Source organism: Silene latifolia, unplaced genomic scaffold, assembly GCF_048544455.1.
Source record: "Silene latifolia isolate original U9 population unplaced genomic scaffold, ASM4854445v1 scaffold_394, whole genome shotgun sequence".
Classification (NCBI taxonomy): Eukaryota; Viridiplantae; Streptophyta; class Magnoliopsida; order Caryophyllales; family Caryophyllaceae; genus Silene; species Silene latifolia.
Genome location: NW_027413319.1, coordinates 15121 through 28213, shown reverse-complemented (window position 1 = coordinate 28213; position 13093 = coordinate 15121). Strand labels below are relative to the sequence as shown.

Genomic DNA, 13093 nt, shown 5'->3' with positions numbered 1-13093 from the left:
GACCCGAACTTGCTTGACCCGAATATGACCAGAAACCCGAATTGATCCGACCCGACCCAAACCGACCCGAACATTGTCTGACCCAATGTTGACCCGACCCGAGGTGACCCAATCCGAAAAGACCCGACTCATAACTGACCTGATCCCAAATGACTTGAAGTGACGCAAAATGACCCGAAACAACTAGTACTATATATATATATATATATATATATATATATATATATATATATATATATATATATATATATATCAAAATAAAGTTTCATTGGTTACAATAATCCCTAATAAATAGTTAAATTTGCAAAATAGTATTTCTTAATCAAAATAGTATTAACTTAAATGCTTAGCCATTAACTCAAAAGCAACCCGACCCGAAATGACCTATACCCGAAAATGACCCGACCCGAAATGACCCGACAACAGGTCACCCGAAATTGACCCGAAACCCGAAAGTGACCCGACCCAACCCAACCCGACTCGAAATATGTAACAGACCCGAAATAACCCGACCAAAAATGACCCGATCCGAGTAACCCGCTTTGCCGAGTCTAGCTATTAGTACTTTGGTTTTTGGAGGGAAATGATCAAGAGAATATTTGTGTTTAAAATATTTTATATTTTGTTACTAGATAGTTTTTAAATAGTTGTTTATTTTCATGGTATGCAAAATTTCTAGTATTAATCAATACAGTTTTTATCAAATTTTTTTTTTTCAGTTGCATACCCTTAGGCTAAAGAAACAAAAATTATTTTCATCTTGAATCCTAAACAATACACCCCTCCATCTTATCATATTTTTCAATTATAAATCATTATGCCTATGTAAATCATGTCTTTGAATCGTTATTTAAAATTATATGTAGTTTATGGAGTATTATATTTATAATTAAATCGATATTTTCATTTTTTTTTTTGCGTGTCTCTTAAACTTTAAGTTTTCATTTGTTGTACCTTTATATTTTCAAAATTACATATTGTACCATTAATCTCTGTTAATCGCTCCGATCTATTATTAGATATACTAATTTATTAACTTAATTCATTAAAGTAAAGATTTAACTAGTTAATAATTGGATATGCACAAAACCTACTCTTTCTTTTACATTAATCATCCACAAAGCAATTTAAATAGCAACCCTCCATGTTCATTGACCACCTTTTCTTTGTCTAAACGCCACCAACGTTGGCACTGTGTCAACGAGAGTAAGAGTTGCTATTAGGGCATTAGCAATAGACAAATCCCAAATGAGGTTTGTCCCAAATGAGGTTTGTCTAATGCCCCATCACTCAACACACAAGCCTCAATACAACAATATAAAAACCTCTTAAATATAGACAAAACTCATAAAAGTATAGTACATGGGGTCCACTATCACTCACAACCAAAAACACAAACCTGTATACAAAATTGTAACCATTATCATCTATAAACCGCAACCCGCATTCCCAACAATAAAGAGGTTTGTCAACAAACCTCTAAAAAGTACACAAACCTTTGTTGACAAACCTTTATTGTTGATACCCTTAGTGGTAAAGGTTGTTGGTTTGCGAAAAATGAGAAGTGTTGATTGTCGAGGTTGCATGAAGATCAACATTAAGAGAATGTATCGTGTACATCTGATGGTGACATTTAGGCAACTGTGGGTATTGACGGTCTTTGGAGTGATAGACATGAGAGAAAAGTAGGAGTTAAGAGGTCCGAATAATTGCTGGTGGTCATTGGAGAATGGAGGATGGCTATTGAATCAAAGCTTGGGGTGAGTCTCGAGTAAGCCCGGTTTAGGGTTAAATGGATGAAAAGGCGTTATAAATTTTGTGGGATACAGATCATTTGTGTACTAAAACTGTTGATCAGGTGGACTTTTATCAAGTTGGGTGCCAGAGGTCTGATGAATTCTTTCCAGGTTGGATGTGTAACAGCCCAAGGTAACCTGCTAGCGTGATATTGTCCGCTCTGGGAGACACAACCCCCTCACGGCTTTAAAACGCGTCACACTAGGAAGAGGTAGCCACATGATTATAAACCATGCTTCGTTCCCCTCTTCTACCGATGTGGGATGGTCACCATGCCAGAGACCATTTGTGTTCTAGGACTTCTGAAGTGGCGGATCCGGTCTGGGGTACTTGTTGTGCGGAAGCGTGAATACCTCGTGTTGAGCCTCTACTACACCGGTGTGCATTGTCCATAATAGTACGATATTGCCCGCTTTGGGCCAAGCTGTAACACCCCGGCCCAAACCGGGTCAGGAGCGGTTACTTATGATAGCTCACCAGGCTGTGTACATGGCCCACAGATCAACACGGGTCCTTTATAGCGCATTTCGTCTTCACTCATGCTCATCCCGAGAACCTTCCCAAAAGGTCACCATCCTAAGACTACTCCCAGCCAAGCACGCTTAACTTTGGAGTTCTTTCGCATGGATGACCATAAAAGAAAGTGCACTTTGTTGATATGAGTAGTACTTCCTATCCCTTTAAGCACTAGTCATTTAAGCCTATCACTGGACCTCTTCACTTACCGTGGGGTGTTACACAAGCCTTCACGGATTACTCTTGAGCTCCTTCCCAAAACGTCTCGTACTATCATATTTTTGTGGCACTTATAAAGATGAGTTTTCACTTTTACATTACCGATGTGAGCATGAGTTTGCACCCTAACAATCATGGCGTGGTGCACCCAACCTCGCGGATGCAATGGCTAATCATGGCGTGGTGCAAGGGCAAAAAGTGTGAGTCTAGGAAGTGTAAGATATGTCGGCGCATTTGTTCCAGTTGGTTCAGGAGGATATGGGAGGAGTTGCTAAGCCTCGTTATGTTCCTTTTTATTCTTTTTAGTTTTTTGTAAGCTTCGAACTTGTGTTTTTTTTGGGTTAACCTCGCTTCTTTTCACAAAAAAAAAAACAATATACAACCATTTGAAGTCTTTGGCCTGATGAATCTCTGTGTCTAGCCCAAGTCGAACCTGACGCTAATACCACTTGTTGCACAGAAGCGTGAATACCTCGTCTTGGGTCTTTGCTGCACTGGTGTCCACTGTCCATAATAGTACGATATTTTCCGCTTTGGCCTCACGATTTACTTTTGGTCTTTTCCTGCGCGTATCATACTATTATATTTTTGTGTCACTTATGAAGATGAGTTTTCACCTTTACATTATCAATGTAGGACATGAGTTTGCATCCTAACAATCAAGTACGAACCCGTTTCCTGAAATCAGATCAATTTTAAAAGGTCTCAAAACAAGTCAAAACAAATAAATAAACAATGTAAAGAGCACATGCTTTTGACACATAAGTTTGTGCCAAAAAGATAAGCAAAGTTAAAAGAAAGAAAGTCCCAAGCAAAGAGGATATGAAAGCAAGTTGCATTTTTAACTTCCCAAAAAGCAGATTACTCCTCCCCTACTAGTTTGCTACCAGTACTAAATTCTACTACCTTTTCATATACATCACGGCTTTCCTCATTGCACTCAAAAAGTGGGCAGAAGGCCTTTCAGATTATCAAGTTTAGTGAGAGAAGTATATGGAGGGAAGGAAGGTTAAAGCATGCTTTGTCGGCCATTAAACCTTCATACACGAGCTCTCCTCCAGTCCTCCTTACATTCATCTTTCACCATTTATTCCTTTCAACCCTTTACTCATTACCATATCCTACTATTTATTTTTTTCCCATTAAAATAATGATTTTTAGATCACACATCATCAATAATATCCATCTAGTTCATTGCATTTTGGCTTCCTTCACCTTAAAACAAGATTACCCATGATTTTATTCTCATTAATTTTCACTTAACATGCTCAAATCTTGCCTTAAATCTTGGAAAAAAGCTTTCAACTTTGATGCATATTCAAGTTTTGTTTCTTGGAGTATTGTGTTTTCATGTACAAATTGTTAGGCAATAGGCATGCTCAAGTTTTTGCCTTTCATACTTTTTCTTGACAAATAATAGGCAAAGAGGTATGCTCTATTGCTCTCTAATTCTTATTTCTTTGATCCTTTTGAATCCGGATTTCCCTGTCCCATTTTGGTGTTCCATCTTCTGTCCCACTATCCTTTCTCATTAGAATATTCTATACAGTAAATATTGGTGCAATCTCCAAACTTTTAGCAATTTGATTTTTTTTATTTTTTTCCTGACTGAACTAATTTTTTATGTATCATTTTGACACCATGATGAAGATTTTGTCAATATGAGTCAATTCTTAAATTAATAGAAATATACTCATTGAATAAGTGTTGCTGAAAATGTCAATGATTTTGGGATTGTGGGGGTTTCTAATTGTCACTGCCCAAGTGGGTTACTTGTGTGAGGGTTTGAATTCCGAGGGATTGTGTCTTCTTGAGATGAAAAAGGGATTTCATGATAAATTCAATCACCTAGCTGACTGGAATCCAACTTACAAGACACCCTGTAAATGGACTGGTGTGTTTTGTTCCGATAGTTTGTCAAACCCTCTTGTATCGTCTCTTGATCTCAACAGTATGAATCTCTCCGGATCACTTGGTTCGAGTATTGGCTGTTTATCCCACCTCGCATTGATTGATGTTTCTTTTAACCAATTGAGTGGGAGTATACCCAAAGAGCTAGGGAATTGCTCGTTGTTGGAAAGTCTCGCGTTGAACAATAATCAATTTGATGGTCCTATTCCTCCGTCGTTGGGTCAATTGTCTTCCCTGCAATACCTTAACTTGTGCAATAACAAGTTGTCAGGCCCCATTCCAGAAGAGTTTGGAAATCTCGTGTCATTAGTTGAATTTGAGGCGTACACAAATAATATTAGCGGTCCATTGCCTCGTTCTCTTGGTAATCTTAAACTGTTACAAAAATTTAGAGCGGGACAAACTGCGATCAGTGGTAGTTTGCCTGCTGAGATTGGTGGGTGTGAAAGTTTGGAGTATCTTGGTCTTGCACAAAATCAGCTTGTTGGGAATATACCTAAGGAGATTGGAAAGCTTACTAAATTGACGGAATTGATTCTTTGGGGTAATCAGTTATCAGGTTCTATCCCGAAAGAGATAGGGAACTGTACTAATCTTGAGACTCTTGCTTTATATGAGAACATTCTTGTTGGGGACATTCCCTCAGAAATTGGGAATCTGAAGTATCTTACTAAATTGTATCTTTATAGGAATATGTTGAATGGAACAATTCCAAAGGAAATTGGGAATCTTGCTTTAGCAGTTGAGGTCGATTTCTCTGAGAACTTTTTGACAGGGACGATTCCTGCTGAGTTTGGGAACATAAAGAATTTGAGCTTACTATACCTTTTCCAAAATCAGCTCCATGGTTTTATACCTAATGAGCTGAGCTCCTTGAAGAACTTGACAAAGTTGGACCTCTCAATTAACTTTCTTACGGGTCCTATACCACTCGGGTTTCAGTACTTAACCCGGATGATTCAGTTACAGCTCTTTGACAACAACCTTACAGGTAGCATTCCTCAAGGGCTCGGGATTTACAGTCCCCTTTGGGTTGTTGACTTTTCAGTCAATTTGTTGACAGGCAGAATCCCACCATTTCTATGTCGTCATTCTAACTTAATGTTGTTGAATCTGGAATCAAATAAGCTTTACGGGAACATCCCATCCGGGATTGTTACATGTCCATCTCTGGTACAACTGCGATTGGTTGGGAATAGGTTGACTGGGAGCTTTCCTTCTGAAATGTGTAAATTGAAGAATATTTCTGCCATTGAGTTAGGACAGAACAAGTTTAGCGGCCCTATTCCACCTGATATAGGCAATTGCACCAAATTGCAAAGATTGGATCTTGCAAACAATAATTTCGTCTTGGAGCTTCCGAAAGAGATTGGAAAGTTAACACAATTGGTGACATTTAATATCTCATCCAATTTTCTCACTGGGAAAATCCCAATTGAAATTGCAAAGTGCAAGACCCTTCAACGTCTCGATCTTAGCTCTAACGGGTTTGAAGGCGTTCTGCCAGACGAGCTGGGAACTCTTTTGCAGCTGGAGCTTCTAATGCTTTCCGAAAATACTCTTTCTGGTAATATACCTGTTGCATTGGGAAATCTCTCGCGTTTAACAGGCCTTCAAATGGGTGCAAATTTGTTTTCGGGCCATATACCATCATCACTGGGATCACTGACCAGTTTGCAGATTGCGATGAACCTTAGCAATAACAATCTAACTGGGAGTATACCATCAGAGCTTGGAAACCTTTATCTATTGGAATATCTTTACCTCAATAACAACCACTTGACCGGTGAGATTCCGAGCACCTTGGGTAACCTTTCTAGCTTGTTGGGTGCGAACTTCTCTTACAATGATCTAACTGGCCCCATTCCTTCCATTTCATTGTTCCAGTCCATGGCTGCCACCAGCTTTATTGCAAATAGAGGTCTTTGTGGTCAACCTCTAGCTTCTTGCAATGTTATATCAGCTTCTAATTCGGGCCCAAGACCACAAAATTCTGGGTCCTCTCAGGGGAGAGTAATTACTATAGTTGCCGTTACAATTGGTGGAGTTTCACTTATTCTTATAGTTGTTATATTGTTCCACATACGTCGGCCAGTTGACACTCTGGATTCTTTTGAAGATAGTTGCGATTCCTCCCCAATTTCGGATATTTACTTCCCTCCAAAAGAAGGGTTCACTTTTCATGATCTAATTGTGGCAACCAATAATTTTGATGATAGTTATATCATAGGAAGTGGTGCTTGTGGCACGGTATACAAGGCCGTGATGAGGAACGGACTGACGATTGCTGTAAAAAAGCTAGGGTCTAACCGGGAGGGGAGCAACATCGATAATAGTTTCCGAGCTGAGATTTTAACTCTTGGAAAAATAAGACATCGAAATATTGTCAAGTTATATGGGTTTTGTTACCACCATGGTTCAAATTTGCTCCTTTATGAGTACATGTCAAAGGGTAGTTTGGGTGAATTGCTTCATGGGGCTTCTAGTTGCCTAGATTGGCCCAAACGATTCTCGATTGCTCTTGGGGCTGCTCAAGGTCTTGCTTACTTGCACCATGACTGTAAACCGAGGATTATTCATCGAGATATCAAGTCCAATAATATTCTATTAGATGACAAGTATGAAGCACATGTTGGAGATTTTGGCTTAGCAAAGGTTGTTGACATGCCTCATTCAAAATCAGTGTCTGCAGTTGCCGGGTCCTACGGATATATTGCTCCTGGTACGATTCCTAATTACATTTTTGAGATATTTATATTTATTTTATTATTCGAGTTTTTCTACGTGGTACCTTTTGGGTTTTTATTTGAATTTTACGTGGCCTTCGTTTTTCCGAAACATCAGTGGTACGGTACCCCTAAACTTATTATCATTTCTTAAAATAGCCAAACTACTAAATTCCGTGTTTTTAAACAGTTGAAATTTGTAAAAAAGTATGTTTATAATTGAGTAAAAGAGATATTTATGTTAATGGTTTAACAAATTATTGCCAAAAAAATCAATAAAAAGTGCATAAACTAATCTTTTAAAAGAGGCGACCGGGAGTAAAATTTTAAGAAGTTTTCATTAGTGGTACTACTGTACTAGATGTTGGTTGTTACTCCCTCGTTGCACTAATTGCCAAATGCCAATGTTTGAAATGCTGAATAGAAGAACATCTTTATTAACATGCAACTCCTCCCAAATTCTTGATAGTATCTCACGACTTCTTCTAGTTCTTCATATAAAGAAAAGCTTATGAGTCATGATTGTCAATGATTCGTATATCGGAAATTTAAACTAGGTACAGTGTTCTTATAGAAATTCACCGTGACTGTCAATGATTTTGATATATGCGAATAGATATCGATTCATTAACATATATATATATTGAAAGCCTTATGAACTTTGTTTCATTTAATATGCGGATCTTTTTGGTTGAACAATGAACTTCTGAGTATTCTACTTTTTACTACTGAATATGTATAGTTAGAACTTAGAAGTTTAGAAGTTTGTTAGCTACTGTGGTGACTGGCGAGCTCTTATGAACCCAAGTACTGAAATCCTACCTTTGTCTCACCCACGGATTTGTTTACGTATGCAAACATTGTGTGTTAACAAGAATGTTCTACCCCCTCATTTATTTTATAGGTTACACCATGCGGCTGGCTAGAGGGAACCACCACATTATTACGCTATGATCTACACATTATGAATACCCTTAACTCACTTCTGTGTTCTTCAGTGTGAAACTAATCCAAGATCATAATGTGTTCTCTAATTTTCCTACTACTACTCTACTCTGCTTAATTAGACATTTTATTCACAATGTGTCATGCACCTGCAGAATACGCCTACACTATGAAGATTACCGAAAAATGCGATATCTACAGCTACGGTGTAGTTCTCTTGGAGCTGTTAACTGGAAGAGCACCAGTACAACCTCTAGAACAAGGAGGTGATCTTGTAAGTTGGGTAAAAAGTTATATCCGAAATAACTCTTTGACACCCGGAATACTTGATGCTCGACTAAATCTACAAGACAAAACGATTGTTGATCACATGATTACTGTTATGAAGCTGGCTGTACTATGCACTAACATGTCCCCATTGGACCGTCCTTCCATGCGGGAAGTCGTCTTGATGCTGATAGAGTCTAATGAGCAAGACGGGAAATTGGATTCCCCTTCATTTCATGACATACCCCTGAAAAATAATGCAGTTTGATTATATACAAAGGCATCATATAGATAATTGATTACTAATTCTTCTGTGTATTTACTACTGTTGAGTAGGGTGATATAGATCTTCCTCTATATTCTTTTTTATTTATTTATTCCAATAATAGTACTCGTATTAATATTTGTCTCGTGAATGAGATAATTGAAGCAATTATATTCGATGAACTCTATACTCATTTGATAATTGAGTCAAGATGGACCTAATTGGTCATTTGATTAATAATAAGCATCACTTTTCATTCGGTATATCGTATGAGTTAGTTAAAATGCTACTCACACATTGTTAGAGAAGGAAGTGTGACACGCCCCAAACATGGCCCATGATTCATTTTAGCATGACCTAACATGGCCACCATGGTACGATAAGTCGATATGCAACGGTCGGTTTGTCGTGCCAAGGCAAATGTTTCAATAAAAAAAAGCCCGTTTTTAGGCCCAGCACGACACGACATGAGTTAAATTTCATTATTGCTCGTGATAATGTCTATAGTTAAAATATATATTCTTCGTATTTTATAAAAATACTTTACATAATTTTATTTTTGTATAATTATATTAAATGTTCCATTGATTTGTCTAATGTTTTTATATATAATTTTTAAACTAGTTTTAACCCGCGCAAGCTATCTAAAATTGTTGTCAACTATATTAAATTAAATACATGTTATTTATATAAAAATGCAACTTCTATTGACAAACTATACATGAATATTTTATACTCTAATTCTTTTATAATGATAATAGGAGTTAAGGTCATGATAAGGACCTCAACTTTAACAATTTTTTCCATCAAGGACCTATACGTTCAAACATTCCAGTTAAAGACTTCATCCTTAACTCCGTTAAACTTCTCCTATTGAAAAACTTGATTAGCATATTTGACAGTAATTAGTTAACCAAAAAAACACATGAACAATATTACTTAAGGCGCAAATTAGTGGATGAATATCTTAGAAATTGGATTAATTCTCAATAGAGTGAAATAAATACAATTGTATATGAGATTATGAGTAGGCTTTTTCTTCTTTTGCACCCATAATTCTAATGCGGCATTAAATTCGTGTCTCTCGAGTATCCGACGCAAACTCGCAGGGATAGGGGAAGGAGCAGGGCCGGCCCAAGGGGTGTACAACCCGTGCGGCCGCACAGGGCCTCCATTTTTTTGGGGCCCAATTCTGCTGGAAGAAAGAAATAAATATATGTAACGCATAGATAAATCCTATCTATGATGATGGTTTAGTGGTAAGCAACTGGACTTCTTCTATGGCAACAGCCCGCGTTCGATACATACAATTGCACTTTTTGTAAATTTTCTAGTTTGTGGGGCCCACTGTATTCCTCTTTTTTTTTTTTTTTACCCTGCCATAACTCTAGAATTCATGTGGGGCTAATTTATTTTCTCTCAAATTGTTTATGTTACATTATTAAGTAATTTCACATTGTTTTCCATTTCTTTTCTAATGCCCCTCCAATCCAATTTGAAGGTAAACTCTATTTTTGCTTGGTATTTTTTCATTTAAATACAGCATTTTCTTGCGAAAGTTTTTATTGTACATTACTTTTTCGTAAAAAATCTAATTTTCTTTTGCTGTCAAATTTTCAAAACTTCACACATTTGGATTAGAATGGAGGAAGTATAAAGTTCATTTGTCATCTTTCTTTAGCAAATAAATTATTCACTCCGTCCCGGTCATTTGTTGTCCTTTGGTTTTTAGCACAACAACAAATAACCCTATTTATTTTGATAATATTTTACTTGAGTATTTAAACAACACCCTTGCTATTTGGGATATTCAGTAATTTTAACCAAAAAACACTTTGACCGACAATAATTCTCTATTACGAGTTTAAAAACAATTTTTTTTCCAAACCAATTATCTCTTCAAGGCCTTCAATTTGAAAAAAAAAAAAAAAGTTTTTGAACTCTTAGCCGTAGTTATGGTTGGTCAAACATTTTTTAGAATAAACTTTGACCGATAATTCTCAATAGGAGTTGAGACGTAAATTTTTTTTTCAAACAAGACCTCTTAAAGATCACAATTTGAAAAAAAGTTTATCGTATTCTGAACTTGTATCAAGAGTTATTGACGGTTCTTTTTTTTTAAAAATAATATCATAGAAAATGAAAAAGTTGAGGTCGGCCCTTATTATTTTTATTTAAGTTTGACAATGAAATAACGGCCTTCTCACGACTCTATCTTGGGCCTCATCATACACACAAGGCCAACTGAAATCCTGGATCGACCGTGCTTATAGTTAGGGCCCCTTTTCGGGATTTTGCACAGGGCCACCAAAATCTCCCAGACGACCCTGGGAAGGAGGTGCGCTAATGCTATACAGTTTTATGGATTATGTTTATGTATTAGAAGTATTGTTGAACAAAACGTGGTCCATGATTAATGAAATTCGAAAGGCTGACGTTTAATTGATATGGCGTAGACTAGAGAAAATGTTTAATGATGTACAGGTGTTTGGGTCGGTCGACGGATGGATTTACAGGCCTTATTGTAATGCGATGCTGGGTTTAAAATGTTTTTTGGATATGGTCGATGTAAATTTGCAAAGTTTGATCAGATAATTGGTTTGCAACCATTACGTCGGGATTCGAAGAATGGTGATTGATGGACCACCATCAATAATTCAAAAAAGATATTGGTTGATAATGGAGAAAAAGTTGAAGGAAGTAAAGGAAAAACAGAGAACCAAACCAACATAAACCTAGCAAATTTTTTTGTTAATGGAAGAGAGAGAAATACATGACAGGGGTAGTCAATGGGTATTGGGGTGGGGAAGATGAAGAACCAGGAAATGTCAAACTAGTCAAGGAGGATTAAATGAGACCCACTTTTAGATTTTAGACTTTCGATTTGCCATCTATGTTAACGGAATCCTTCACATGAGTCCTTTAACTGTAAAGTTCAAACGTTTAGGTCCTCACTTGGAAAAAATTGCATAGTATAGGTCCTTATATTACCCTTAACTCATGATAATAGTTTAAAATCCATTTAAAAGTTGCATGGGTTTGAAACTTACACATATTTTAAAATCGAATATGCTAATATTAATAAAATGAACCGATTACATTACTAAACCAAATGTGCTTATATGGTCTGATAACATTAATAACTAATGTTAACAATCTAACCATCAACCCGCACAAATAAATGGACCAAACACGATATAATGTTCAAATGGGCCGAACAAATAAAATAAAACACCTACTCTCCTATAGGACCGTCCTATAGTATAAGACGGACCAATAAGGAGAATCAACCCAATAAAAGAAGTAGAAAGCAAATTAATTAAAACCTTTTCTTCTGACGGAGCCTTTAGTCCCAACTTCCAAGCACGAAAGCGATAGGCGCCAGCCACCACCTACTCCACCGCCACCTTTTCAATCCACGTATAGGCCACCTTCGCCATCATTTATGATCGCCGACTCCATCACCTTCCGTCAACCCTCTCTCTCACTACTTAAATACACTAGCAGGAAAACAAATCGTCACTCGCAAGTCACCATGGACGTCAATTACCAACAAAAAGGTTTGGATATTTATCTTCTAAATTCCTGAATATAGAGTAAAATTCAAACTTTTAAACATTAACTAAATCTTTTAACTTGAATATTCATATTTTTATGCTTAAAACATTTTGCTTTATGCTCAATAGAGGTATGTATTAACTAACACACAAGCTTGCTTTAACATGTACAAGTTTTAATTTTATAACTCACAATTTTAAATAGAAAACCCGAGTCTTTGAACTTACTTTACCTTTAGTTGTAAACTTGGGAGTTTTGCTTAACTTTTGTAGAGTAAGAATTTTGGTGTATGAATCCCTAGTTTTAATCATGACAACTTAGTGTTTTAAATTAAATGCTCATGGAGTTGGGGATGAATTTGAGAGGGTTTGTGATGGCCATAATCTGGGGTATGGGTTGAGTCCGGTGTTTACAGGTGGCTGAGATAGTTGGGTGCAGAGCGGGATGAATGACTTGGGACATTCGTGGCTTACTGAGGAAGACGAATGAGGCACACGAAAAACAGGAAAGGTTGGGAGTGGTGAATGAAGTGGGCTTATTTCTATTTGGGCTAGTCTTATACTATAAGACTGCTCTTTATAACAATTTGTGAAAATAAAAATAAAGAAAGAAACCAGCCCATACTTAATTTGACCCAACATTAATAAACTCATTGTAATATATAAGCACACTCATCCTCTCCCAACAATCTCCCCCCTCTAAGTCCGCCTCCCTCATCCTCTCTCTTTAACTTCGCCTCCCTCTCTAACCATTTGCATCTTATACATCCCTCTTTAATTCCGTCTCTAATTCCGCCTCCCTCATCCTGGATCAATTTTATAATACACATAAAGAAAATGATTCACTTGAGTTACCCGACCCGACTCGATCCCAATGAGTCTGACTTAAC

At 37.0% G+C, this 13093-nt stretch overlaps 1 protein-coding gene across 1 annotated transcript; it reads left to right on the top strand.

Moving 5' to 3' along the window:
- The first annotated feature begins 3288 nt into the window (after positions 1 to 3288).
- On the top strand, positions 3289 to 8883 carry LOC141639440 (uncharacterized). The gene is made up of 2 exons (XM_074448567.1): positions 3289 to 7165; positions 8270 to 8883. Exons 1-2 carry the CDS (start codon positions 4249 to 4251, stop codon positions 8647 to 8649), a joined length of 3297 nt encoding a protein of 1098 aa, XP_074304668.1. The 5' UTR covers positions 3289 to 4248; the 3' UTR covers positions 8650 to 8883.
- The last annotated feature ends 4210 nt before the right edge of the window (positions 8884 to 13093 follow it).

Excerpts from the sequence above, each read along its gene's own strand:
- LOC141639440 (XM_074448567.1), top strand. The coding sequence starts at position 4,249 with ATGTCAATGATTTTGGGATTGTGGGGGTTTCTAATTGTCACTGCCCAA. Across the intron at positions 7,166-8,269 it reads CTACGGATATATTGCTCCTG|AATACGCCTACACTATGAAG; the intron begins GTACGATTCCTA and ends ATGCACCTGCAG.